Source organism: Pteropus alecto, unplaced genomic scaffold, assembly GCF_000325575.1.
Source record: "Pteropus alecto unplaced genomic scaffold, ASM32557v1 scaffold48, whole genome shotgun sequence".
NCBI classification, from domain to species: domain Eukaryota; kingdom Metazoa; phylum Chordata; class Mammalia; order Chiroptera; family Pteropodidae; genus Pteropus; species Pteropus alecto.
In genome coordinates, this window is record NW_006442110.1 from 5,113,934 (window position 1) to 5,139,206 (window position 25,273).

The 25,273-nt window shown below is 38.0% G+C and overlaps 1 protein-coding gene across 5 annotated transcripts in view; it reads left to right on the forward strand.

Annotated features, from left to right (window-relative positions):
* Positions 1–6: 6 nt before the first annotated feature.
* Positions 7–25,273, forward strand: part of TPK1 (thiamin pyrophosphokinase 1) — a 267,896-nt gene continuing 242,629 nt past the window's right edge. For 4 of the 5 annotated variants that reach the window (XM_015596151.2, XM_025039012.1, XM_025039011.1 and 1 more), the window contains exon 1: positions 7–228. In XM_015596151.2, the coding sequence (XP_015451637.1) occupies positions 186–228 (43 nt within the window). In that variant the 5' untranslated portion in view covers positions 7–185. The remainder of the gene's footprint in view (positions 229–25,273) is intronic. The other variant, XM_006920656.3, reaches the window with a different exon arrangement.

A 25,273-nucleotide genomic window follows, 5' to 3' on the forward strand; every position in this document is an offset into this window, starting at 1 on the left:
TCTCGCGGCGGCGCGCGCGGCGAGCGGTGCCGGGGCCAGGACGCCGAGCGCCGCCGCTCCTCCGTGGTCTGCGCCGGGCGCGGCGTTAAAGCGGCCAGATGCTCTGGCAGGTTCACGTGTTGTATCAGACATTCATTCTAACGTGCCATTTTTACTTTTTCTAGTGTCGAGGCCAATAATCCGATATGGAGCATGCCATTACCCCGTTGGAACCCCTGCTTCCCACTGGTACTGTATTTCTTCCCACGTTTCACAGTCGCATTGACGGGCCCTTGCGCCCAGAGTCCTGAAGAGGTTTAAAGGACTGGACCCTGGACCCGGAATAGTTTCCAGTCGGCCTCTGATTTCCTAGTTCTGCGCCCTTAGGCTTATTTCTCACTGTTGCACCTGTTTCCTTATCTGAAAAAAAAAGACGAGGATAAATAGTCCTTGCCACACAGTTCTCTAATACATTACTCGATACATTGTATGCATTCCACCTGTAGAAGATTTAAGGGCTACTTGTAACGTTAGTTCTTAGGCCTCTAACAGCTGTGAACTAATCTCTAACAAGGTGGTAGAATTTTAGACGCCAAAGATGTAATGATCAATTGTTATTTCCTATCCATTGTGCAAAGTGCCTGAAAAAGATTAGTAAGTGGTTATATAAAATGTTTCAAAGGTAGAACACTCACTTAATTTGTGTTACCTTACAGTTTCCAATCACTGTAATTAACATAGAAATAGAAGGAAAGTTTTTTTGAGACTGTCAGCATTTATTCTCATGTGGTAATTGATTTGTGTGGTAATCTCGTAATACTAAATATGTTCTTTACTAGTTACTATTTTTCTGTTCGGTAGAAATTCTAGTTTCAGTTTCATATATTCAAACTGCTTAGTTTTTTAATGTTTAAATTTGTTTTTCATAAACATGAATTCATGGCTGTTGTTTAAGGTATTGAGTTTGATTTGAACTTGGCAGGTTTTCCACGTCCTGGGAGAAATGATGGTAAAACAATTGAAGGATAATAGTAATAACTATAAGGGACACTGACTCCTCCCTCTCCTTCTTGCACATACCTGTATATCTTATTTCCAGGTGAAGAGAACAGTGCCAGAACTAGAACCTGAATCCAGATATGTTTGGCTTAGTTAAGAGGTTGGATGTTTTACTTTAAGCAGCTTTTCAAAAGTTAAGAAAAGCATTGGCAAACAAAGATTTTGCAGCTTAAATTTCATAGTTCTCAGTTATTCAGTGGTAGCTGGACCAGCAGCATTTGCAAGAGTAAACATTGGGTCCAGGTGTCTTGTTGACTTTCAGATTTGTCCCTAAAACCTAAGTAGTGTTTTCTAGTTTGAAAGAAGAGATAAGGCTGCATAGTAGGGATGGGATTGAGGAATCAGGATCTCTAGGTTTCAGTCCTAGCTTTGTCACTTAGTAGATATTGGACTTTGTGCAGTTGTCCCTCTGTATGTGGGGCGGATTAGTTCCAGGACCCTCACAGATACTGAAATCCGAGGATGCTCAAGTCCCTTGTAGAAAATGATTGAGTATTTGCATATAACCTATGCACATCTTCACTTACACTTTAAATCATCTCTAGATTACATATAATACGTAATACAAGTGCAATGGAGGTCCAATGTAAATAGTTATACTGTATTGTTTAGAGAATAATGACAAGAAAAAAAGTCTGTACATGGTCAGTACAGACGTAACCACTGTAGGCCTAACTACATAGTTCATGTCAGCAACAGCTTAACTTTTTTTTTCCTAAATATTTTTGATACACTGTTGGTTGAATCCCTGGATGCAGATACCAGAACTGACTGTATTTCAGTTTCTTCTGTAAAACAGGACTACCTGGCAGGGTTATTGTGAGTGCGGATGAGTTGTAATGCATGTAGAACACTTAACGTCAGTAGTAATAAGGTATTATATTCAGTAGTAAGACTAAGGGGAAAACAAAAAGGCAGTTGGATCTCAGAGTCAAGGCTGATATGGAAAAGTTTGGAGCAATAGACTGTAGAAAAACAGGCAGTTCTGCTCCATATCAAGGGCTTGTTGGAGAAAGCTTTGACTCATTAAGCCAGACATTTGTGAGCTCTGCCCTGGAGCAGGGCATATGGGGGACTATATGAGCTGCAATATCCTATTTGAAGCACAGATCCACCCAGATTCCACTGCTCCCTTTGGGAATTCTGTGGGACTTAGAGGTTCTCATCCTTCCTTCCTTCCTCTCTTCCTGGTATGTACATTCTTGTCTCATCTCAAGCATTGGCCTTGAAACAAAGGCCCCATCAAATTTATGGTGGATTCTAGAAATGTAAGGGATATTTAAAAACAGAACAGTATATTATGAGGGACCAGTGCAATGCCTGGTCCTTTATATTAATTCAGTAAATATTCAAGGTTAACTTTACATTAGAGGGCTTTTCATCAAATAGACATTTAATACTTATGCAAAGAAGTTTTTCTGTTAATTTGTAGGCATGATTTGCCTGTAATGCTTTCTCAGATTTAGTATCATGGGCAATCCAACAATTAAGGTGGTTCTCATCAGAATAATTAATTGCCAGATGGACCGCAGTGCTTATGTTTCTGGAATGATCACTAGCTCAGAAATTTATGTGTGTATGTGTGTGTATATCTTTGGTTTTTGTAACTAAAGTGCTTATATAAAGAAAAACTGTCTAACTTAGAATGTGAAATTTTCCTATAATCCCTCTTGTAGAAATAACCATTATTAACAGTTGGCATATCTTCTAAATATTAATGCATGTGTCCCAGCATATTATTACTCATTTTTTTTTTAATTATTTATTGTTATTTGTGCCTTTAGCACCTGGTCTTCCTAGGTGGTCTCCCATCCAAGTACTAACGAAGCCCGACCCTGCTTAGCTTTTGAGATCAGACATTGTTCAGGGTGGCATGGACCGTGGCTCCACTGGGCCGCAAACTCAGGACCTTCTGTAAAGCAGACGTGTTAACCGCTACACTATGGAACCACGTCCATATTATTACTCATTTAAAAAAAATTAATTTATTTTATAATTTGTAAATTTCTCTTTTTGGGCCGACGAATGAAAATATATACATATTTTTTACTACCAACGTTGTATGTGCTCTTTGTTCATCTCAAACAAAACAATTGTTATAAAGTAAGAAAGCCCATCCTACTTATCAGAGATGATCATTCTAAAACTTGCCTTTTTCTAAACTGTATTTTAAATAAATAAGGTAGGATCCGTTTTATGCTCTTTTCAGCCAGTTTTTTCACTTACTACTCTGATATTGTCTATATGTCTAGATATCCCAAGTTTTGTTTAATAGGCAGTATAGATTAGACTTTCTTGATATTTGGTTTTATTGTTACAATCTACAATGCATGTCTTAGATCATATTTTTTATGTTTATGTGAGTTTTTCAGTAGGATAAATATCTAGAAATGGAATTGTTGGATCAAAGAGTATGTTTGTATTTCCGTTATCAAGAGGAACTACAATTAGTGTTAGGTAGTATCCTTTAATGTTAGGTGCTGAAGAAGATACACAAGTGAAGGGAAAGATGTGATTCCTTCTATCCAGGAGTGTACGGTCTTGTTGGAGTCTTCTCTTCCAATCCTTAGAATTGTTATTAAATTTTAGCAATTCTGGTGGACCTATAGAGGTATCTCTGTGACTTTAATTTTCATTTCCCTTAATGCAGAATGCAGATCTTGTCACATATTTATTGGTCTTTTGCATATCTTGTGAAATGTTTGTCTAGGCATTTTTCTATTGGGTTGTCATTTAAAATCAACTTGTAGGAGGTTTTATTTTTTTAATTGAGATATAATTGACATATACTATTGTGTTTTAGGTGCACAACATAATGTTTGTTATATGTATATATTGCTGAATGATTGCCAAGTAGCCTTTTCCTTATATATTCTGGATACAGTTCTTTTAATCTTGATTTTCTCATCAGTGAAATAAGCAGAATGACACTTTCCAGGAAAAGAATATCTATAAATCTTTTAGTAGTAATATATAATAAGAATGCAGATGTTTTATTTTTTTCATTGTTTTCTTTTTATCTAAAGGTTTTTCTTTATTGAAGAATAAGATTTAACTAGTAAGGACATACTATTGCTGTTCTAAACTCTGTAAATTTAGGTGCCCTTTCAAAATATCCATAAATCTGGACTTTTTTTTTGCTTTGTTCTTCAGTGTCATCATTTCAGATTTTATCATAAACGTTTATATTCAGAACTATATGTTTGTAAGTAAAGTTGATTTATTTTACACAATTCACAGTGTATAAAAGTGAAGAGTCAAACCATCCTCAAAATTATTATTTCACATGTGCTTATTTTACAAACTTAAGACACAGCAAACAGTCACGAATGTTTTAATTTCTGGTGTAATAGAAACATGGATGTCATTTAAAAATTTTTTTAACATAGTACATATACATTGTGAAAAGTTAGAAGATCTAGATAAACAAAAGTAATAATACCATATTCCAGCCTCCCAGATGATCTGTTATCTCTGTGTATGTACACATGTGTATTCATGTGTATGTATTTCTATCTCTTGAGATATTTGCTGTGTATAAATACACACTTAGGTATTTTAAAACCAAACTAAGGACTTACTGTAAGTTTCTTGTTCAGCTTGTAACTCCACTTTTTCCACATCAGGTTTCATAGTGTCTAATACCATCTATGTTTAAATGTTCCCATTGTTCCAAAAATAACCTGTGCAGTTGCTTGTTCCAACCTGGGACCACGGGTGCGTTCCATGCAGTCTTTTGAAATCTAGCCCAGTTGTCCCTCACAGTTTAAATCCCCCTTAACATTGAATATTGACATTTTAAATAAAACTTTCATATCACTCTTAATTGGATCCGATAGAATAAAAAATACAGCAATTTATATGAAACATTAGTCACTTTAAGCGTAATAAACTCTTGAGTCAAAAATTTGATTTCGTTTTCCCCACATAATTTGATCATTATAAATAAATTTTATACTAGAAAGCCTTTTATCTATCATTCTACATTTCTTTGTCAAAGATTATATTTGAATTTTAAAAAGATTTCTGTGACCGTGATGCTCTTGGAGGTGGTTTCTTCTGAACTGAATTACCATTGTCGAGGTTTGTTCTGAATTTAACTACCATTTTAAGCATTAATGCACACTTGATCAAGTCAATGTTACATTTTTACAATAACTAACATGGGCCTGACATTGTGTTGCTGGGCATCCTAACAGGGCGAAGCCTGTAGAAAGGTTCTGGAACTAGAAGACCTCAGTTTGAGTTTTAGGTATCTTCTTCACTAGTTATGTGGCCTTGGGCGTGTCATTTAATTTCTTAGAGCCTTGGTTCCTTTATCTATGTACAATAATATATCCAAACATGAAGTTCTTGGGCAAAATTTAAGATGATACAAAATATAAAAAAGCAAGCTTAAGAAGTAGAGTCCTATGCAATTGTAAAATACTTTCCACGAGATGAAGTTTATTATACTCATTAAATTTTGAAATCCCTACACTCATTTTTCTAGTTAATTTGCAAAGGAGATAGCTACTTATTTTAGTAAATGTGTTCAGTCCAGTTAGGTGAAAGTATTTAGGCAAGTCTAGTAGATTGGGTTCTATCGGGTTCTTTTTTTCCTGAATTCTGTATTTTTCTTCCATGCCATTGAACTTTATGATTTAGAGATGTATGAACTTACTAATAATGGACTTAGTTTTTTGATGTCTCATGGTTAAGTGGTAACGAATACGGGGATATCCCGTTTGGTATAGTATTCATGCCATCTCTTACATTTCTGGAATTTAATCTTCATTTACAAAGCCTGATTAAGTTCACATAAGGCATGATAAAACCTGAAGGTGGGTATTAGCATTCCCCACTGTACCAGCGGGTTATCTGGGAGTCCCTGGGTAACCTGTACTTGGTGTTCTGACCCCTTCGCAGCGGTTCATGTATACTGGCCACCTACGTACGTAGTCCTCTATTCAGCAGACCTCTCAAGAGCCCTTAGTGATGACATTCGTTTGTACCACACATAGCCCTGAAATATTAACTCTCTTCTTTAATCTCTACTCAGCAAATCATAATAAGAATGACTAGGTTGAGTCATTTGCCTTTTTTTTTAATTAAAGATTAAAAATGTTTCAGTATGTAGTAACATAGTGACATTTCTTGGTTACATCTCCTGACCAATTAAACATTCTTATTAGAAACTTCTGGTTTGGTCTTTTCTTCAGATCTGTGTTGTCCAATCCAGCAGCCACTAGCTCATGTGCCTTTTAAGCACTTGAGATATGGCTAGCGTGACTGAGGAACTGAATTTGTAATTTCAGTATAAAAACCAAAACTCCACTCAGTTATTGGAAAGATTCTGAGTGTTTAGAACAGCGTTTCAGTGTACCAGGGCTGCCATAACTAAGTGCCGTAGACCGGGGGGCTTAAGCAGTAGAAATTTGTTTTCTCAAAATTCTCAGGCCGGAAGTCCCAGGATCAAGGTGTTGGCAGGTTTGATTTCTTCAGAGGCCTCTCTCCTTGACTTGCAGATGACTGCCTTCTCGCTGGGTGCTCACCGTTGCCCCTTGGTCAGTGTGTGTACTGATATCCTATTCAGTCACGTTGGATTAGGCCCATCTATATGACATCATTTTACCTTCGTTGCCTCTTTAAAGGTCTTGTCTCCAAATACAGTCACATTCTGAAGTGCTGGAGGTTAGGACTTCAGCATGAGAATTTGGGGAGGACACAATTCAACCAAAAACAAATTAGGTATGTCAATTTTCTTTTCAGCTGTAAATTTTTTTTAAGTTGACTTGATCCATATTTCAGAATTCTCATGATTACCAAATAAGGGTTTAATATCACTCCAATAGAATATATCTGGTATACAAATCAAAAAGAGCAATTGCGATTTTATCTAGTTGCTGCTTTATACTTATATGTTTCTTCATTTCCTGAGTATCTATTATGGACCACACGCTAGTAGGTAATGTAGAAAAATAAAGAATTTTCAAACCTTATTGTGAAAGAGTTCAGTCTACAGCATGCTGTCCTATATAGTACAATAGAAAGATAATTTCATGTGTAATTTAAAAATTTCCAGTAGCTTCGTTGAAGAAGTAAAATAAGTGAACTTAATTTTAGTTATGTATTTTATTTCAGCTAATATCTAAAATATTATCATTTCAGCACGTAATCAGAATCAATATTAATGCAATACTTTACACTGTTTTTGTGAACTATTGCATTACTGTTTCAAACTCCAGTACATACTTTACATTTTCAGATGTTGCAATTCAGATGCTAAATTCTGATTAGAAATATGTGATCTGTGGAGCAACCCACAGACTCAGTTTTGGAACGAACTTCATACACAGGGAATAGAATATTCTTTTTTCTAAGGAAAAGCCTTTGGAAACAGGTATTGGAGATGGAACTGGGTTTTCTGACTATGTTTTTTCTAATATCAACATGGCTTTTTCTTGTTATTTAAATAGTAAAGCACCATGCTTGCTTTGACACTTGGAAGACTTGCAGTTGTTTTTTTTGTTGTTTTTTTGTTTGTTTGTTTGTTTTTTATCTCTGGGTGGCAAAGAAATCTCTGACAAAAGCTGCTGCTTGAGGACTGATATTTTTGTAATCTGTGGCTAGCTAAGATATCTAAGATACAAAGTGGTGGATTTTGAGTTATTATTTGAGTTTGAAGCTTTGATTCTCTTACTCTTCTGCCATTTTCTAAAGTTCAAAATGCATCTTGGTCGTCAGTCCTCCAGCCTCTTGAGTGTTCATGGGAAATTTACTGCTTTAAGCATTTATGCTTTCCTTGGTGTCGAACTCATAATTGTTGGAATCTTTTCTTTTTATTCTCTTCAGTTTATTTGTAATTTACTACGACTTTCTGCCATAACTACACCTCACTTGGTGTGTTTGATGTAAATTTTTTCCTGTATTTTACTTGATTTACATATTTGCCTTAATTTTTGTTGTTCTTTTAATTTGTTTCATTATATTTGATGACAGACGTTTGGTTTAGCCTCATTATTAATGGCCAAATTGTTTCTTTTGCCTTAAGTAATATCTCGTAAGCTTTACAAGCCATCTTTCCACATCATCTAGAGCATCAATTTCCTGTGTTTTATGTTATTAAATCTCTGTAGCATCCACCCCCATCTTTTCATATTAGCATTTTAATAGCTACATGCTTTCAGAAACTAAAGCTCCTAGAGTGAGTTTAAAAATAATCTTAATTTTTTAAAAAAAATCTTGTAAATTGATACTTTGTAGCATTATCAGAAATAATGGTGTTCTTTTAGCTGAAACAATTGAAAATACCAAGTGAAGTTGTGGCGGCAGTTTTAATATTCACAATTCTAATCTTCTTTGGGTTTTGATACATTAACACCAGATGTCTTTTGAGATTTTCTAGGAAAATGAGGTGTGTTTGTGCATTAACTTCTCATCAAATGAATTTCATTATCTTTTTTTCTCAGTTAAATCCATCAGAAAGAGTTATTCTTTGTAGGTGGCAAACAGACCCTCAAACAACTGGGTGTCTCCCAGAGAGTATTCCTGTAGCTTTATCACACTGTTGTCTTTGAAGGTATTCATTTGTCACAGTGAAATAGCTTTGTTTGTTTTTATGACTTCCAGAGAATTTAAGCTTTTGATTTACTCTTAGGTCATACGTCAGGTTGTGGCTTCCGGCTTGGTTGCTGTTTATGTTGAGGCAACTTTTTATTTTTTATTTTTTAAAGTAGGAAAGCTGCTCTTGCATTTTCTTCCTAACCTTAGTAGAAATACTGTGAGTAGTGAATCCCGTGCTTGGGGCGGGACCGTGGGTATCCTTAGTGTTCTCAGGGCAGGTACGTCTTAGTGTCCCTAGAGCTGGCTAACTAGCCGTTTTGCTGGGACATGTTCAGGTAGCTTTTTCCTTTTGAGAAAATGTATACTATTGTTGGACAACTGATTGTTAGAAATGTGTATTTAAAATATGCTGAAATTGACCTTTAGTTCTCTTATATTCTAACTGAAATAGCACAGAAGACTTTTACTTGTTTTCTAGTTAATTGACTGCAAATATTGGAAAACCTTACCAGCTTTTTTTTGGTCCCTCTCCCCACCCCCTCTTTTTCCAGGCTAAATATTGTAGTTATTTGTTCAACAATCACTTGATTGCCTGTCATGTACCAAGGACTGTTCTGGGTGCTGGAAGACATACCAGGAAATTTCCTTACATTTTATGCTTCCCAGATCCACTGCTCCAGTATAGGCATCGGTAAATTACTCCTGGAAGATCAGACGATCTTCTCAAGAATGCTTACTGTTTTTAAAAAAAGATTTTTTTTTAGAGCGGTTTTTGATTTATAGCAAAATTGAGAAGAAGGTACATAGAATTCTCATATACGCCCCCCTATTTCCCACAGCTGCACAGCCTCCCCAATTACCAGCATCCCCCATCAGAATGGTACGTTTGTTACAATTCGTGAACCTCCATTGATACATCATAACCACCCAAAGTCCATAGTTTAATTAAGGTTCACTCTTGGTGATGTATATTCTGTGGGTTTAGACAAGTGTATACAGTAATGGCATCCATCCATCATTACAGTATCATGCAGAGTATTTTCACTGCCCTCAAAATCCTCTGTGCTCTGCCTGTTAACCCCCTCCCCCACAACAATCACTGATCTTTTTATTTTCTCTGTGTAGTTTTGCCTTTTCCAGACATATAATTGGACTCATACAGTATGTAGCTTTTTTAGATTGGCTTCTTTCACTTAGCAACATGCATTTAAGGTTCCTCTATGTCTTCTCATGGCTTGAGAGCTCATTTCTTTTTAGCACTGAATAATAAATGTTCTGTTGCCTGATTGTACCACAGCTTATCCATTGACCTGCAGAAGGAAATCATGGTTACTTCCACAATCTGGCAGTTATGAACAAAGCTGCTATGAACATCTATGTGCAGGTTTTTATGTGGACATAAATTTTCAACTCCTTTGGGTAAATGCCAAGAGGCATGATAGCTGCATCATATAGTATGAGTATGTTCAGTTTTGTAAGAAACCACCAAACTGTTTTCCAAAGTGGCTGTATCATTTTGTATCCCCCCAGCAGTGAGTGAGAGTTCCTTTTGCCCCACATCCTCACCAGCATTTGGTGTGGTCAGTGTTCCAGGTTTTGGCCATTCTCATAGGTGTATAGTACCATCTGTGGTGATTTTGTTTTAATTTTCATTTCCCTGATAACATATGATGTGGAACATCTTTTCATATGCTTATTTGCTATCTGTGTATCTTTGGTGAGGTGTTTGTTAAGGTCTTTGGCTCATTTCATAATTGGGTTGTTTGTTTTCTTATTGTTAAATTTTAAGTGTTCCTTGTATATTTTGAAAAACATTCATTATCAGATGTGTCTTTTGCAAATATTTACTCCTAGCCCATGGCTTGTCTTCTCATATTCTTGACATTGACTTTTGCAGTATAAAAGTTTTAAATTTTAATGTAGACCAGTTTATCAATTATTTCTTAAATGGATTGTGTCCTCGGTGTTGCATCTAAGACTTCATACCCCAGATTACCCAGGTTTACTCCTATGTTATCTTCCAGTAACTTTATAGTTTTCCATTTTCCATTTGGGCTTGTGATTCATTTTGGGTGCCTTTCTGTGAAGAGCATAAGGTCTGTGTCTAGAGTCATTCTTTTGCACGTGGATGTCCAGTGGTTCCATCACCATTTGTTGAAGGGATTATCTTTGCCTCTTTGTATTGTTGCCCTTGGCTCCTTCGTCCAAGATCAGTTGACTGTGTTTATGCAAGTCTGTTTCTGGGCTCTTTATTATTTTCTATTGGTACATTTGTCTAATCTTACACCAATCAGTCACACTGGGAAAGCTTTGAGTTTCTCACTGTTAAGTATGATGTTTGCTGTAGGTATTTTATACATAGTCTTTATCAAGTTGAGAAAGCTTACTTCTATTCGTTGTTTACCGAGTGTTTTTATCATAAATGGATGTTGGGTTTTTTCAAATGCTTTTCTGTATGTAGTCATATGATCATGTTTTTCTTTTTTAGTCTGTTGATGGATTATTGATTTTTTTTTTTTTTTATTGAATCAGCCTTGCATACTTGAAATAAATCCCACTTGGTTGTTGTTTATAAATCTTTTTATACTTTTTTAAAATTTAATTTGCTAATATTTTCTGAGGATTTTTGCATTTATGTTCATTAGAGATATTGGTCTGTAGATTTTTTTCTTTTAATGTCTTTGCCTGGTTTTGATATTAGGATAATGTTGGCCTCATAGAATGAGGTAGGAAATATTCCCTGTGCTTCTGTCCTGTGAAAGAGATTGCATAGAGTTAGTATAATTTTCTCCTTATATAGATGATAAAATTCACCAGTCATCCCATCTGGGTCTCATGCTTTCTGTTTTGGAAGGTTATTAATATTGATTCAATTTCTTTATAGATGCTAGTCTGTTCAGATCATCTAGTTCTTCTTGTGAGTTTTGTCATATTGTCTTTCAAGGAATTGGTCCATTTCATCTAGATTATCAAATTTGTGGGCATAGAGTTGTTCATAGTATTCCTTTTAATTTTCATGGGCTCCGTAGTGATGACCCTTCTTTCATTTCTGTGTTTTCCATTATTTGAAATTGTAGCATCTGCAAGGTATTGAGAAGCTTGAACAGGAAGGTTTTGATAAATCATCAGAGGAGATAGTGCTTCAGGATTGAAAAACAAAACAAAACAAAAACAGGAAAATGGAGCTTTGCATACCCTTCTTTGCATTTATAAATTTCCTTGTGTGATGCTCTAGGACCCTGCTAGTCAAATTAAAGTCCGCAGATCAGCAGCATTGGTATTACCTAGGGACTTGTAAGAAATGTAGATTCTCAGGCCCCACCTTAAACTGACAGTAAGAATCTACATTTGAACAGATCTCATAGGTGAGTCTTATGCTCCTTAAAGTTTGAGAAGCACTGGCCTAAGAAACAGATTCCTTTTAAAAATATTTAAAACAAAAATCTCCATCATATTTAAGGATAATTTTTATCATTATCAGAACTTCCTTTAAGCTAGCAGCAGACAGTGGTTTTCTTTGAGCTTTATGATGTTTATGGAAATGCATATAGTGTGATAATGAAGTCAGGACACGTACACAGTGGCGAGAACGGTTCACCCGTGTGACCTGCTGACACTTTTCTCTACACCAGCTGTATCTTGAAGCATGTGTCCCCTTTGTTGTCAGTCCGTGTGCTTTTCAAATGTCTGCATATGATACTGATATTCTATCAGTATAGTTGGGGTATCGTGAGACTTTTCTCATACATAATTTTGTTTTGAGGTAAGAGATATCATAGGGGGAATCCTGAGTATTAAGCAGACCACTTAGAAAGGGTTTGGGGACTCAGTGAAGGCTTCTGGAAAGAATGTTTAAGCTGGGAAATCTACTCATTTCATTTTTTTTTTTTATGTTTTGTAATTAACACTGAGATAGATGACTATCTTAGCCACATCTGATTGATGATATGTTGAATGAAAATTTCTGCAGATGGAATTACAGAATCAAAGACTGAGCCTCTGCAGTTCTAGTACATGTTATTAGATGACTTTCCAGGAAGGTTGGACCGAGTCATGCATCCTGTAGCGTATTAGAGTGTCCCTCTCAATGTACCTTTGCTGGCAAGTCACGCTCTGCAATTCTTGACGGCAATACTCATGGATTGTAGCTGTCCCTGCCCTCCTCCTCCCACCTCCTAGGATTTTTTCTTTACTCCTGTTACAACCAACCATTATCTAAGTTGGGAAAATTCTCCAAGACTTGGAAATGAGCCAAAGGGAGGACTAGGTGTCCTTTCATTGGAATGCTGGGCTCATCCAGTGGACCCTCCAGTGACTAGATGGGGTGTTAGTAGATGGAGTGTTACACCTTTTACTCTCTCTTGAATAGGCTGTTTGGCAGCTCTTTGGGGTAGAAGTTGTTTGATAGTCGTGCAAATGATTCTTATCCATAATAATGCAACATTTTTTTGTCCGGTAGAGATACAATTGATTTCTACTCTGAAGTAGAGATATTCAGATATTTTATTGCCCTCTAGTGGAGATTTCTAAGCATTCTTTCAGTCTATGGTACTCTCAGTGTTTCAGTAACTTTTCCCCGGTGCCACTAGGCCAAAAGAAATCCCTAACAGTTGCTTTTATGAAGTAGTTAGGTTCAAACAACTTAATGGTTTGTACATTGTCCCTGCTAGTTCACTGAGTCACTTTGGTGCTCATTTTGTGAACCTTCCTATAATAGAGTTACCATTTTTGCATCTATTAGCAAATTCATTTTCGTCATCCTGTGTGTATTCATATTTGTACTGAAACCCTCACTGATTGAGTTGAATACTGTCACTGGCGTTTTTTCATTTTATATTTGCATCAAAGTCAGATTTTATAACTTTTTGAAAATTATGCTTTAGCAACAGTTAAAATCTTATTTTGTTGTTAATTTAAAAGGTAAGTAGATGGTTATACATTTCTTTGAACTCAGTTTTCTTATCTGGGAATGATCTGTCACAGGCTGTGAGAATTAAAAGTGAAAATGTCTCTGGAAAAACAACATAAAACCTTGTAGGAGAAGGTGCCAAGTAGACAGGGACACACACACCTCATACTACACACTACACAATATTATTGTTAAGCAGTTGTTTTTTGGGGAAAAGCATGTAAGCAGAGAAGTAGCAGAGCACACGCGATGCCCCAGCCTCTCACCCGCACAGAAGCTGCATGCACAGTCTGGGCGCAGCTGGGTGGGATGGGACTTGGAAATGGCTCCGAGGGAGGAATTTCAGCCCACGATGTTCTCATGTTTGCTGGAACCTCTAGGTGCCTCTGTCACACCGGGAACTCCTGGTTGTTAGAGGTGGGGGCTTTGTTTTTTGGCAGCTCCTTTCAGTCCATTCTTACTGACCTGCTGAGCCAGGTCCTTTAAAAGATCCAGAAATGGGAAGGGAGAGAAGTGAAACAAACCTGAAAGGGACCGTGTAGTCATTCACTGTCATTTAGGCATCAGTTACACAATTTTATGCATGTTAATTTCTGTATGCTTGATGTCCATGTGCTAAGTATTACCTTTTAACTATTAGAAGTGACTTTTTCCCCCATGAACCAGGGCGTTGCTGTCAATTATGAAAATGTTTTTTTCCTCTAAATTTAAAAAATATGACTGAAATTGGGAAATAGGGTGGGATACATTTGGGACTGACGAGATCTCAAGGGTTGGAGAGTAGAAGAAGCTGAGGGGTGCGATAGAAGTGGAGGGCTCGGGACATTGGCACAGACCAGCAGTAGAGCAGCACGGGGGAGATGAGCTCACGGGACTTCACGGGTGCCCAGTGCCTGAGGCCTTTCAGTAATTTTTAAAACCAGACTAGTTTGGGAGTGGGAGATCCGGTGGAAACTTCATACAGTTTTTGTTCAGAACTGTAAAATAGTTAACTTCTTTAATTTCTGCTGTCTTTCTTGATCCAAATAACTATTATCATAGGAACAACTGGTTTTGGAAAGTTCTATATCGCCAGTTATCAACTCACGTGAATTAGTGTTACCTGTTTCAGTGGTCTTTTTGGATGTGCCTGCAACAATTCCTGTTGATTCAGAGATCTCGTGAGGGGAATATATGTTCACGCCAGCTCATACTAAGGCCGTTCGTAGAAACTAGTGATTCAGCAGAGACATGCATTGGACTGTGCTGTTTTATAACTAAAAGGATTATGCATATTGTAGCATTATACACTTGAGATCAATCATAAATTCACCCTTTCTGTTACAGTTGGGAGATGAGTTATTGTTTCCACTTGCCAGGTAAGAACAATACTTGAGATGAAATCTGACATTACACTTTTGCCCTTGTACTGGTTTTTGAAGTGTAAATGGCTTATGTTTCGTCAATCTTCATGTTATGAAATTGAATCGTTTTTATGGCATTTAAGAGCTAGAGCTGCTGATGAAGCTGTTAACAGACACAGAAGAACTATTTAGCTGAAACTAACACTTTAAAGATGGTTGAATTTTGTGAGGAATTTTCTGCTTCCTTGTACCACACCATGAACCGTGTGTGAGCTGCATAAACTGTACTTATCATTTTTATCTATCTGTGTCTGCGTAATAGCTACTTGTGTTTGCATCATCAGCATAAAGATGATGATTGCGGATATTTGCAGAGAGCTTACTGTATGCAGGGAGCTATTCCTAGAGTTTTACACATATTGCCTCGTTTGTTCTCACAGCCACTCTTAGGAGGAATATATCGTTAATACCATTCTAGAGATGAGAGTACTGAGGTACACAGAGGCCGACTGTCTTGCCCAAGGTCACCTCTCTAGTAAGTGGAAGAGTCACGGTTTAGATCAGGGAGTCTGGCTGCAGAGCCTGGTACATATGCTATACCGATTTTGTATGTGTGAAATGCAGCTTGTCTGATGTGGTTTTATTTACTTTGGAGGCCTTTCTGACCTGTGCATCTCTTCCCTCGGGGACCACTTTAAACTTGGTCAGGGAGATCACCACCGTCCTTAGTTGAAAAAGGGTAGATTGGTTAGGATGCTTTTGAATGAAAGTAGCAGACAACTCGTCTCACAGTAGGCTGAGCAGTTAGGAGCTTCTCCTCCGCAAGTGGCAAGAGGTCTGTCGGTGGGTGGCTGAGGGCTGGCGCGGCGGCCAAGTTCCGTTGGAAGGCCCCAGGTCTGTTCTTCGTGTTCTTCCAACCTTGCCGTGTCGGCCGTTGGCTTCATCTTGTCTCATGGAGGCAAAATGGTTGTCGTGACTCGGCATCAAGGCCACATTCCGAGCGGAAAGAAGAGAAAAGGAAGCAAGGAGTTCAAAAAAGGGGCAGCCAGCCTGGTTCATCCTCTCGTACCAGAAGAGAAAAGGCTTTTCCAGAAGATACACATAACTGACTTTTTTTTTTTTTTTTAATGTCATATTGGCTAAAACTAGGTCACATGGCCATCCCTAGAGACCAGGCACGAGGGATCAGGTTGTTGGGACTGGGTAGATCAGTCCCAGGGTGACTTGCAGGAACTCTAGTCATCGTGCCTGGAGTCAGCATCCGAGTGCCCCGGTCCTGAGGGAGCTTCCAGGGCATGCTTTTCATCTTTTATGCCGGACGAAGGGGCTCACTCTGTTTTCTCTTGAAGGCCTTTTTACAGTGCTCCCAGGAGTCTGCTTTCACTGGATCTGGGAGTTTGCCTTGCTCCTTGCTTTACCCATCCCACAGCGTCTCAGACACGAGAGTCCTGCCGAATTCTAGTCTAGTGAATAGGCCATGACAGGTTTCTCTGATGCTGTCTTTTGTCTCAAAGTATAATCTACTTTTAGATTTTTAAAATGCCCTGCCCGAGCTGCTCGTTAGAATACTTCGATTAGTCTGTATTGAACCTTCCTAATGCACCAGTTTTGTTCACTGTGTTCCTAGCCATTGGTGAGGCACACCTTTAGGGTTATTAGAGGGTCTGATTATGTGCTAAAGCACATAAAAATGACAGCAGTGTGCCACTGGTGGTTTGCCAATAGTGGACACGTAGATGCTTGATCAGTGAACGCTCAGGCAAGCCGAGAGCAACGGGGTGCCCCTCCCCAGGAGCAGAGATCCGCCGCTGCCATCAGTGACTGTGTTACCAGATTTAGCAAGTAAAGATTTAGCAAGTATTCTATGGGACATCGTTACACTAAAAATGATTTGTTATTTATCTGAAACTCACATTTACATTACAAATTACTGTCAGCTGTACAACATGTTGACTCATGGTCAGCGATACATGTCATCGATACCGAGAATGTTGTTGTACTGGATTAGGACATACTTTTAGTTCTGAGCCTCATATTTATAGTATTTTCTTGCATTCTTTTGATATTTCTGAGTTTACTATTTATGTCTAAGAGAAAGGATTGTCTAGTTCTAAAATTCAGGAGAGGCAAAGGACTTCAGATCAAAGAAGTAGATGAAGGATCCTGAGGCAGTACCACTTGCTGATGGAACTGCAATTGATCAGTACACATGTCCGAGCCCTTGGAGGTCAGTGACATGACTACTACTTCATCCCTGTGTCTCCTACGTTAAGCGTCCTATACATACATTATATCTCCTTCATCTTCCCAAGTCTTTCATGGTCTGGATACTTTTGAAGAATAGTGGTCAGTTATTTCATAGAATGTCCTCCCTCAATTTGCACTTGTCTGATCTTTTCCCATGGTTAGGATTAGGTAATGCATCCTTTTGGCAGGCATGCCATGGACATTATGTGCCCTTCTCGGTGCCTGATTCAGGCACACAATGTCAGTGTCTTATTACTGGTGCTGGGAACCTTGTTCATCATTGATTAAGACAGCTCCTCCCAGGTTTTTCTACGAAGTTACTATTTTTACTTTTGCAATTAATAAATATCTTCAAGTACATACTTTGAAATTATGTAAATGCCCCGTTTCTCTTTAAACTTGGGCTCACTGTTTTTGTATCCATTGGTTAGTTGTGTCAGCAGCAGTTAGGACTGTGGTGTTCTAATGATGATTTTCTATTTCCCATCTCCCTTTTACATTTATTAATTGAGATTCTTTTGTAAGGAAGAGCTGCCCCTTGTCCATTTATTTATAATTTATATCAGTGCATGTAAGTATACCGTGGATATTTTATGAATTATAATCCAACACTTGTTCATTTTGTCCAAATTTTTATAGCTCTGACTGTCGTGAGTTCGGATTGGTTCCTGGGCCTTTTGACATATTCTCAAACTTTTTGAGCATTCTTAATTTCTGGCATCACAAAATGCTCTAGGCTCATCTTGTATTTTCCCTCCCCTAGCCCTGGAATCAACCAGGGGAATGGTATTTAGAATCCAACATCTGGGGGCTACCTGTGCTCATTGCTGTTCTGTCAATTGCTTCAAGGCCCTCTCAGTGGATACAGCCAGCAGAGTGTGTATACTAACTCATGCATGTGCACAGAGCTGTATTTATCTGTGTGTATCTTGAAACACCATGAGTTCATACTGGTATCTCAGATAACCCAAAATTACAGGGTTCATTCTAGCCATCCTGCTTTCCTTAGTTGTAATTTCTCCAACAGTGAGAAACTGGGTTCTCATCTATAATGTTTAATTATTTGTTCAACCCTAGTATACATGAAAGTGCTCTAAGAATCACTAACCCATAGCCATGTGAGAAGCAAATTTACTAACTAGAGTACACAATTTGTATATAATTCCTGTTGTCTTGAGCCGTACAGTATCGAGTCAAAATGCTGTTTTCCAAGTTGCTTTTAATATGCTATTATTTGACCAACCAAATAGCTTTTAGAATTGTGTGAAAAGTAGGAGTAAATTAAAAAAAAGAAAAAAAAAAAAGGAAAATTGGTAGTAAATGAAGGAATTAGAGCTATTTTTTTTTTTCTGAGAAAATTGTGTTTCTCTTAATTCCTAGACTTTTGGACTTCTGTGTTGCTTGCTCAGAGATGTTTCAGATAATTTTGATTCAGTTATCAGTTTGCCAGAGAGGTGAAGTGATACATTAACACAGTATCTAATTTTTTTATTTGTATAGTTTATTGATGCATTATTAGAACTGTTTAATAATTAAGACAAGTTTTTTCCTTTTGATATGTGTGTAAAAAGTTGGCCGATAGCGTATATGAGAATGGCTCATCTTCCGCCTGGTTCCTTTTACCAATTATTTTGAAATAATTAGATGACCCACTTTTTCTTAATTCAGATATTTTTACTAGAATGCTCTAGTTTTCTTGCAGAATGTCAGCAGCATTATGCAATAATATAGTGGCCGACTTACTGTGTTTAGTTTTCTGGAAGAGGGTGAGTTTAAGATTGGGAAAGATTATCTCCTGGTTACCTGTGGATAGCCAAATTATAAAAAAAAAAAATGAAGGCTAAGAGAGAAAACCTTGAAGTCCAAGAGATTTCTTTAGTGGAACATCAAATTTGGCTAGCCAGCTTATTGAAAAAAAAATTCACTGTCTATTAAAGTTTATCATATGTTAAATAAATAGCTTGTTAGAAAACAAATGCTGTCAAAATATAATGCAAATGTAAATATACCCATTAGTAGTGTTAGTATAGTGTCCACCAGAAACAGTCAGTCTTTAATGGCTGTCTTCGGAGGCTTTGCCAGGTAACACTCCAGTGGGTCCTGTAAGGTTTAATTGCTGGTTCGAGATCATCAAAATTACCTTTATTAAAGAGTTCACTTTAAATGCAGAGTACGAAATGAGATTTCAGAAAAGCCATACAAACTATTTCACTGGTTTGAGGATGTGACTCAAAATTAAAACTGCAACTTACACTTGCTCCTTATAATTTATAGTAAGTAATATTAAAACAAAACAAAAAAAGATTGTAAATTATTCCTGTTCTTCTCCCTTTTCCCTCCTCTGTCTTTATTTATTTTTTTACTTTTTCCATCTTTTTCCTTTCAAGCCTTCTTCCAATTTGCTCCTGATCTGCAAAGGGTTTGTTTATTGAGAAATAAAATAAGAGAGTTCTCAAAACAGATTTTTCAAATAGACTAAAGATATAGATATTGTGTGGATATATATGTATATATAGTTCTCAAAACCACTAGTAATATAAATTGTCCCTTTGTCCAGACAGCCCTCTGCTCTATTTTACCTTTATTCAACGCAGTCTTTCATGAATAGATAGTATTTTTATAAAGAATTCTGTCAATAAATTACTTAGCCCAATATGTTCACTGTGTTTTTGACAAAACTAGACGATATTTGAAAACATAGAAACCTAATTCAAAACAGATCAGCGCAGAGTCATCAATATAAAATTGTGTGGCGATTATGTCCTCAATGCTTTATTCTCCCGTAGAACCGCATAAGGGCAAGGGCTGTGTGTCCTGAATATTGTATAAACTATTGGATGTAGTTATTGTGAATTTTAAGTCCTTTTTTGGTCCTCATGCATAGTTGAATGATATTTGGCTTAGCTTAATAATAATAAAAAGGTAATGGTAAATAGTTGAAACTGGAGAGTGTCATATTTACCTTTGTAAAAGAAATATGTTATTGTACTGATTAGGTTCTAATTAACAGTAACTTTACATTTGTGTAGACAGATGTACCCAAAGTGGTTTTATTCTTTTGTTTGTAGTTTTAAACTCAATATTTTTTCTCATGGAAACAAAGTCGGGGTATTGGTTAAGGTATCTAGCCCATAAAAGTCCCATTTCATGCATCGTGTCTCAGAATTGTAATATTTCTAGTAACCAGATACTCCTCCTAGCTTCTGAGATTCTGGCAGGAAGCACAAGGTCAGGAGTCTAGAAATGCAGATTTGAAGGCTGTGGAGGAAATGCTCCCAGCTGCCAAGCACACTGGAAACCACATCTGTTACCTGCGGGGGCTGTGAATCCTGTCATGAGTAGATATTAGATATTCCCTGTGTTCCACAGTCCAACTCATTTTTCTTTCTTGGGCATCATTTTTTTTTTTTGTATCAAAGCTCTACTTGCCCAGTAAGTCATAGGCTGCATTATCATTTAGTTTTTTTCCCCCTTCATGTAGTCATTGTGCATGAGCAATGTGAAAGCTAATTATAATGCGAAACTGAAATCTGAGTGTTCTTGAAGAAGCTTGGAATATATTGACAGCTTTTTCTTTCAAAATTACTTTAATTTCTTTTATCTTTGTTCAGTATCTTAGCTTAAGCTTTTAAAAAAGAACTAATTTTCAGAACAGCTATTCTTTTTCTCTGTAATGTCAGAATCCCACATAGTGAGAGCAGGCTAAATTTTCACTAAAGGTCGAAAAGTAATTCTCCTTTTTAAAGGCAACACTGTCAGACCAGTGGTACAGTAATGCAGATAATTCTCCTGAGCTGTAACTGTTACTGGCCTACACATGTAATTTCAGGTGTATTCGGTCTTTATGCGAGCATGAAATCTAGGCAGCTGATCTGATAGTTTACACATGCCAAAGTGTTAAAGTTTACTAGATTTTTTTATTGAAAATTCTCATGTAAAGTTTCTAAGGGATGGAACGATAAGCTGAGTTACCCCATAATTAAAAGTTCCGTGGTTTTCTGTCTCTAGCAGGTTTCTACTGTCCAAAAGAATAGTAGGGTAGAGTTTACTTCAAAGCTGTTCCCTTTTCCTTCTTTCCTAAACTTTCCTGTTTAAGGCTATTTTGATAACACTGTGGTTAGCCCTTGAGAGTAAAGGATTTATTTGCTGTAGAAAGAAATGACAGTCTTGGGGTGTGAATGCAGGAAAGGCTTTGTGTAATGGTGATCATAGCTACAGTTCTCTTTTGGGTTATTCTGATTGTAATTTTTGGCTAGAATCTGGGTGTTATAACGTTCATTTTAGATTGGAGTGGTTATCTAAATTCAGATTGGACATCTCTGTTCTCTAGATTCTTCCTGCACATCTCCTTCCTCGCAGGATGGATGCTTCTCTTTTGTTCTTCATTTTTGTGATTCTCCTGGCTCTTCTTGAGGTGTTCAAGCAGGGTCCCCATGGCAGGAATTCAGACTACGTTCCCCTTCGCCCCCGGCACCCGGAGCCAGGCCTGCCCCTGCCGGGCGCACTGCTTGGTCTCTGGTCACAGAGTGGGGGACGCTGGGGAGCTTGGCTGTAGGTGATGAGGAAATCAGATTTGTTCCCTCTGGTAAGAGGATGAGGAGATTGAGGAGTCATGGACAGAGGTTGTTAACTAAGGAGTTCAGACTTGGTCTGAATCGTCACAGGTCACTCAAGGCTTCTTCTATGACTGGATGGGAAGAAGTAGGTAACGTGCTGAAGGAAGTATTTTTAGTGAAAAAGGAGTAGGTTTTTTATTTAATATAATTACAGATATAATGGACTATCTTGTCCTTTATCACTGAATCTTTGAGTAATCTTCCAGAAGAACAGTAAGAGACTATGAAACATGACAACATCTTTGACATATAATACTAAAAATGCCATCACAGTCTCTCAAATTGTGTGCAGAGATGTATTATTAAAAGAAAAGACTTAGTAGAAGTTGCTTGTAGGGTTGAAGTTTTTCAGTGACTTCAGGATTCAAAATAAACTTTTTTTATAACGTGAAACTTTAGGATAATATATAGGCAAAGAAGTAAGTACATTTTCATTGCTACTGCAGGGTAGAGAGGAATGAGTATCATTTGCTATGAAAACATTTTTATTTGGACCTCCAGCGATATTTATTTACACACATACACACATGCACACACACGAATCCATTTTAGATTTAGTTACACACTTAGCTAAGGAACCTGGAAGTGGAACTTAAATTGCAGGAGGAAAAATTATTTTAATAGAATGTCATAACTAACAAGAGTAAATACTAGTTTACCATTTTTTTTTATAGTCAGAATTTTCATTACTATAAAATTTCACTTTAAAAAGAAACTTGCGTAAATGTAATGGGTTGTTGATGAACAAATCCGAAGCGTGAGCTCGCCCAGCTTGTGCAGAGAACACGGTCGCCGTGCCCCCGTTTCTTGAATTCCACGACGTTAAATCGGATTGCCGGTATTTACTGCATATAAACAACTATGTTTTGGGAATTACTTTAGAAATATTTCCTTCATATTAAGTTAAAATCCTTATTCTTGAAAAATGAACGTTTAAAGTTTTCTGAATTTTTATTAGAATCAAGGTTTTGTGTTGCCTTAAATTATAATTTGCATAATGCTGATTGGTAGAGATTGGAGGTATAAATGTAAATTGGTTTTTGCAATCAGAAAGGCTCAATTAAGTGTTTTCTCCCCTTAAAACTATATTATGACCTGTAAAAATTGAAGAATTTATTAGTTTAAGAAAGTCCTCAATGGAAAATAGCATTTTTTAAAACCCCGTATTGTTTAGTACTTTTGTAATGTGAAATTAATATTTTAGCCAGTCGTGTTTTGAAGATGGAGGATATTTTGGGGCATGTGCAGAGCTGTCTGGAAGAAAATGACTTCATACCTTTGTTTGAAAGATGAGAAGAAAGGTACTGAGGTGAACGCTGTGTGGTGCCAGGTAGCTTTCATTCTGGCCGCGGGAAGTTAGCTGTTTGTGAGAACCGCACGAAGAGTGAATCAGAGAAGCTGTCTCGTTTTTCAGTAAGAACGAATTGCTCGTGTTTTAAAGTATCTATTACTGCAGGTTCCCATTATTGACCCGCTCAACCCATTAATGTGTGCACAGAGCTAGAAAAAGTTTGCCAGTCTTTTAAAAATAAGCCAGATGAACCTCTTAAATTTCACTTAAGCGTCCTTCAGTTAATCTCTAAATTTGTATCCACTATTTAAAAAAGATTTTTATTGATGTATAATAACGAGAAAAGTCTTTAACCTGTGCAGTTTCCGCATACCGAATACACCCATGTAATCAGCGCCCAAATCACCTTCTGTTTCTGTAGAGTGAGACAGTGGAGACCATCTGATGCCAGCATTCAGTGAAGGTTAGGTTACTTGGCGACACTTTAGTATTGCTACCCTAGCTAATACAATTACCAAAATAGTAAAAATTCCTTAGTTTTCTGAAGCTGCTTGGTACAAGCGTTCTTCCTGAGAATCTCAGAGTAGCCTTAAAATCACACAAACACATCGTTCCCAGTGATTCCGCAGTGTTGTTAAAACTTCCCTGCACTTGTCTGAGCTTCTTCCCCATGCTCCACGCGGTGTGGATGAGCGCTTCTTTAAACTCTTAATTCATGCCGGGTACTGGGCTAATCCTGAGGGAAACAAGAATGAACGTGCATTAGGCCTACGCTTATGTCCTGTACTGGAGCATTTGGCAGAGGATGGGGTGAAAAGACTCTTCTCTGCCTCAGGTACCGTTGGCATCCTGGGCGGTATGAGATTCAGCAGCTGTTTTAGAACAGACTATGGGCCAGGCGCTAAGCTGTGTACCAGGTAGTGTAAGTAAGACATTGTCTCTGCCCTCAGGAGTGAATGGTCAAACTGGCCATCTGAACAGGAGTGATCATAGCACAACAGTCACAGTGCGGTGTGCCCTCTGCCCTAATTCCGGTGTGTAGCAAATAGTATCAAAAGACATAAAATGGCACGCTAATTAAATGGCGTGCGTCTTGGGCGCAGTGATCATTAATACATGTTTTCCACGTTGGGAGGGCAGTTGCTGTACAACTTTAGATACAGGGCAGCTGGTTTGAGCTGGTGGCGAGAGCACCGTGACTGAAGATGCCAGCAGGCTCGAGTTTACATCCCAGCGGGTGACCAGTGTGTTCTCGATAAGCAACTCATGGTGGCAGTAAGTCTCTAATGAAAGTTTTTCTTTTGGGCCACAATGTGTTGGGTTTTTTTGAATGTTTTTTTCTAAGATTAATAATATGTGGCTGATCGTAGTCCCTTTGTCCCTCCGGAGGCCGAACTGACCCAAACCCCCTACAAAATCACACCATTATTCCTTCCTGATGCAGTGTCCCTGGCAAACCAAGTCACTCTTGTCAGACTTTACAGTCCAAGGGCTTAACAGTTACTTCCCAGAAGCTGAGGACAAAGGCAGACCTCTCTTTGGGCATGGTTAAGTTTTTTCTTGCACAGGGGATTGGGTCAGGCCACATGATCAACTTGACGGAGATGAAGAAGTCAGCCATGAAGATGTTTTTGGAAATAGTGTTATAGGCAGAGAAATAGCCAGAGCAGAATCCTGGTGGTGGGAGCTGTGCCCGGCGTGTTGGGGGCACAGCAGAGCGAGGGGTCATGGTGCGGCTGGGGCGGTCGGGATGGTTGGAGTGAGAGGTACTGGGGCTTCTCAGACTGGGAAAGACTTGACTGATTCTGACTTTTCTCTGAGTGAACTGGGGGACAGATGGAGGGATTTGAGCAGAGGGTTGACAGGATCTGATTTAATCATAAACCAAATGTGTTTTGTTGGTGATGGATTTAGGCGATAAAGGTGGGAGCAGGGATATTGGAGTAATCTGGGTGAGAGTGTAGTGGCTTGGATCAGGGTCATAGCAGTTAGGTGGGGAAACGTGGTAAGATTCTGGGTAGTTTCGAAAGTAGAATTTGCTAGATTTGCCAGTGGGTTGATTGGGAGTATGAGAGAGAGAGAGAGAGAGAGGAATCAGGTGACTCAGATGTTTTGCCTGAGCGATTGGAAAGATAGAACAGTCATCAACTGAGGCGGGAAGTACTGTAGGTGGAGGGAGCAGTGTTGGTGAGAAGTTTAGGACGCTTTGGACCTGTTAACTTTGACAAGTTTACATACGGAGTCACGATATACAGGTCGAATGTACAGTTTTGGAGTCCGGAAG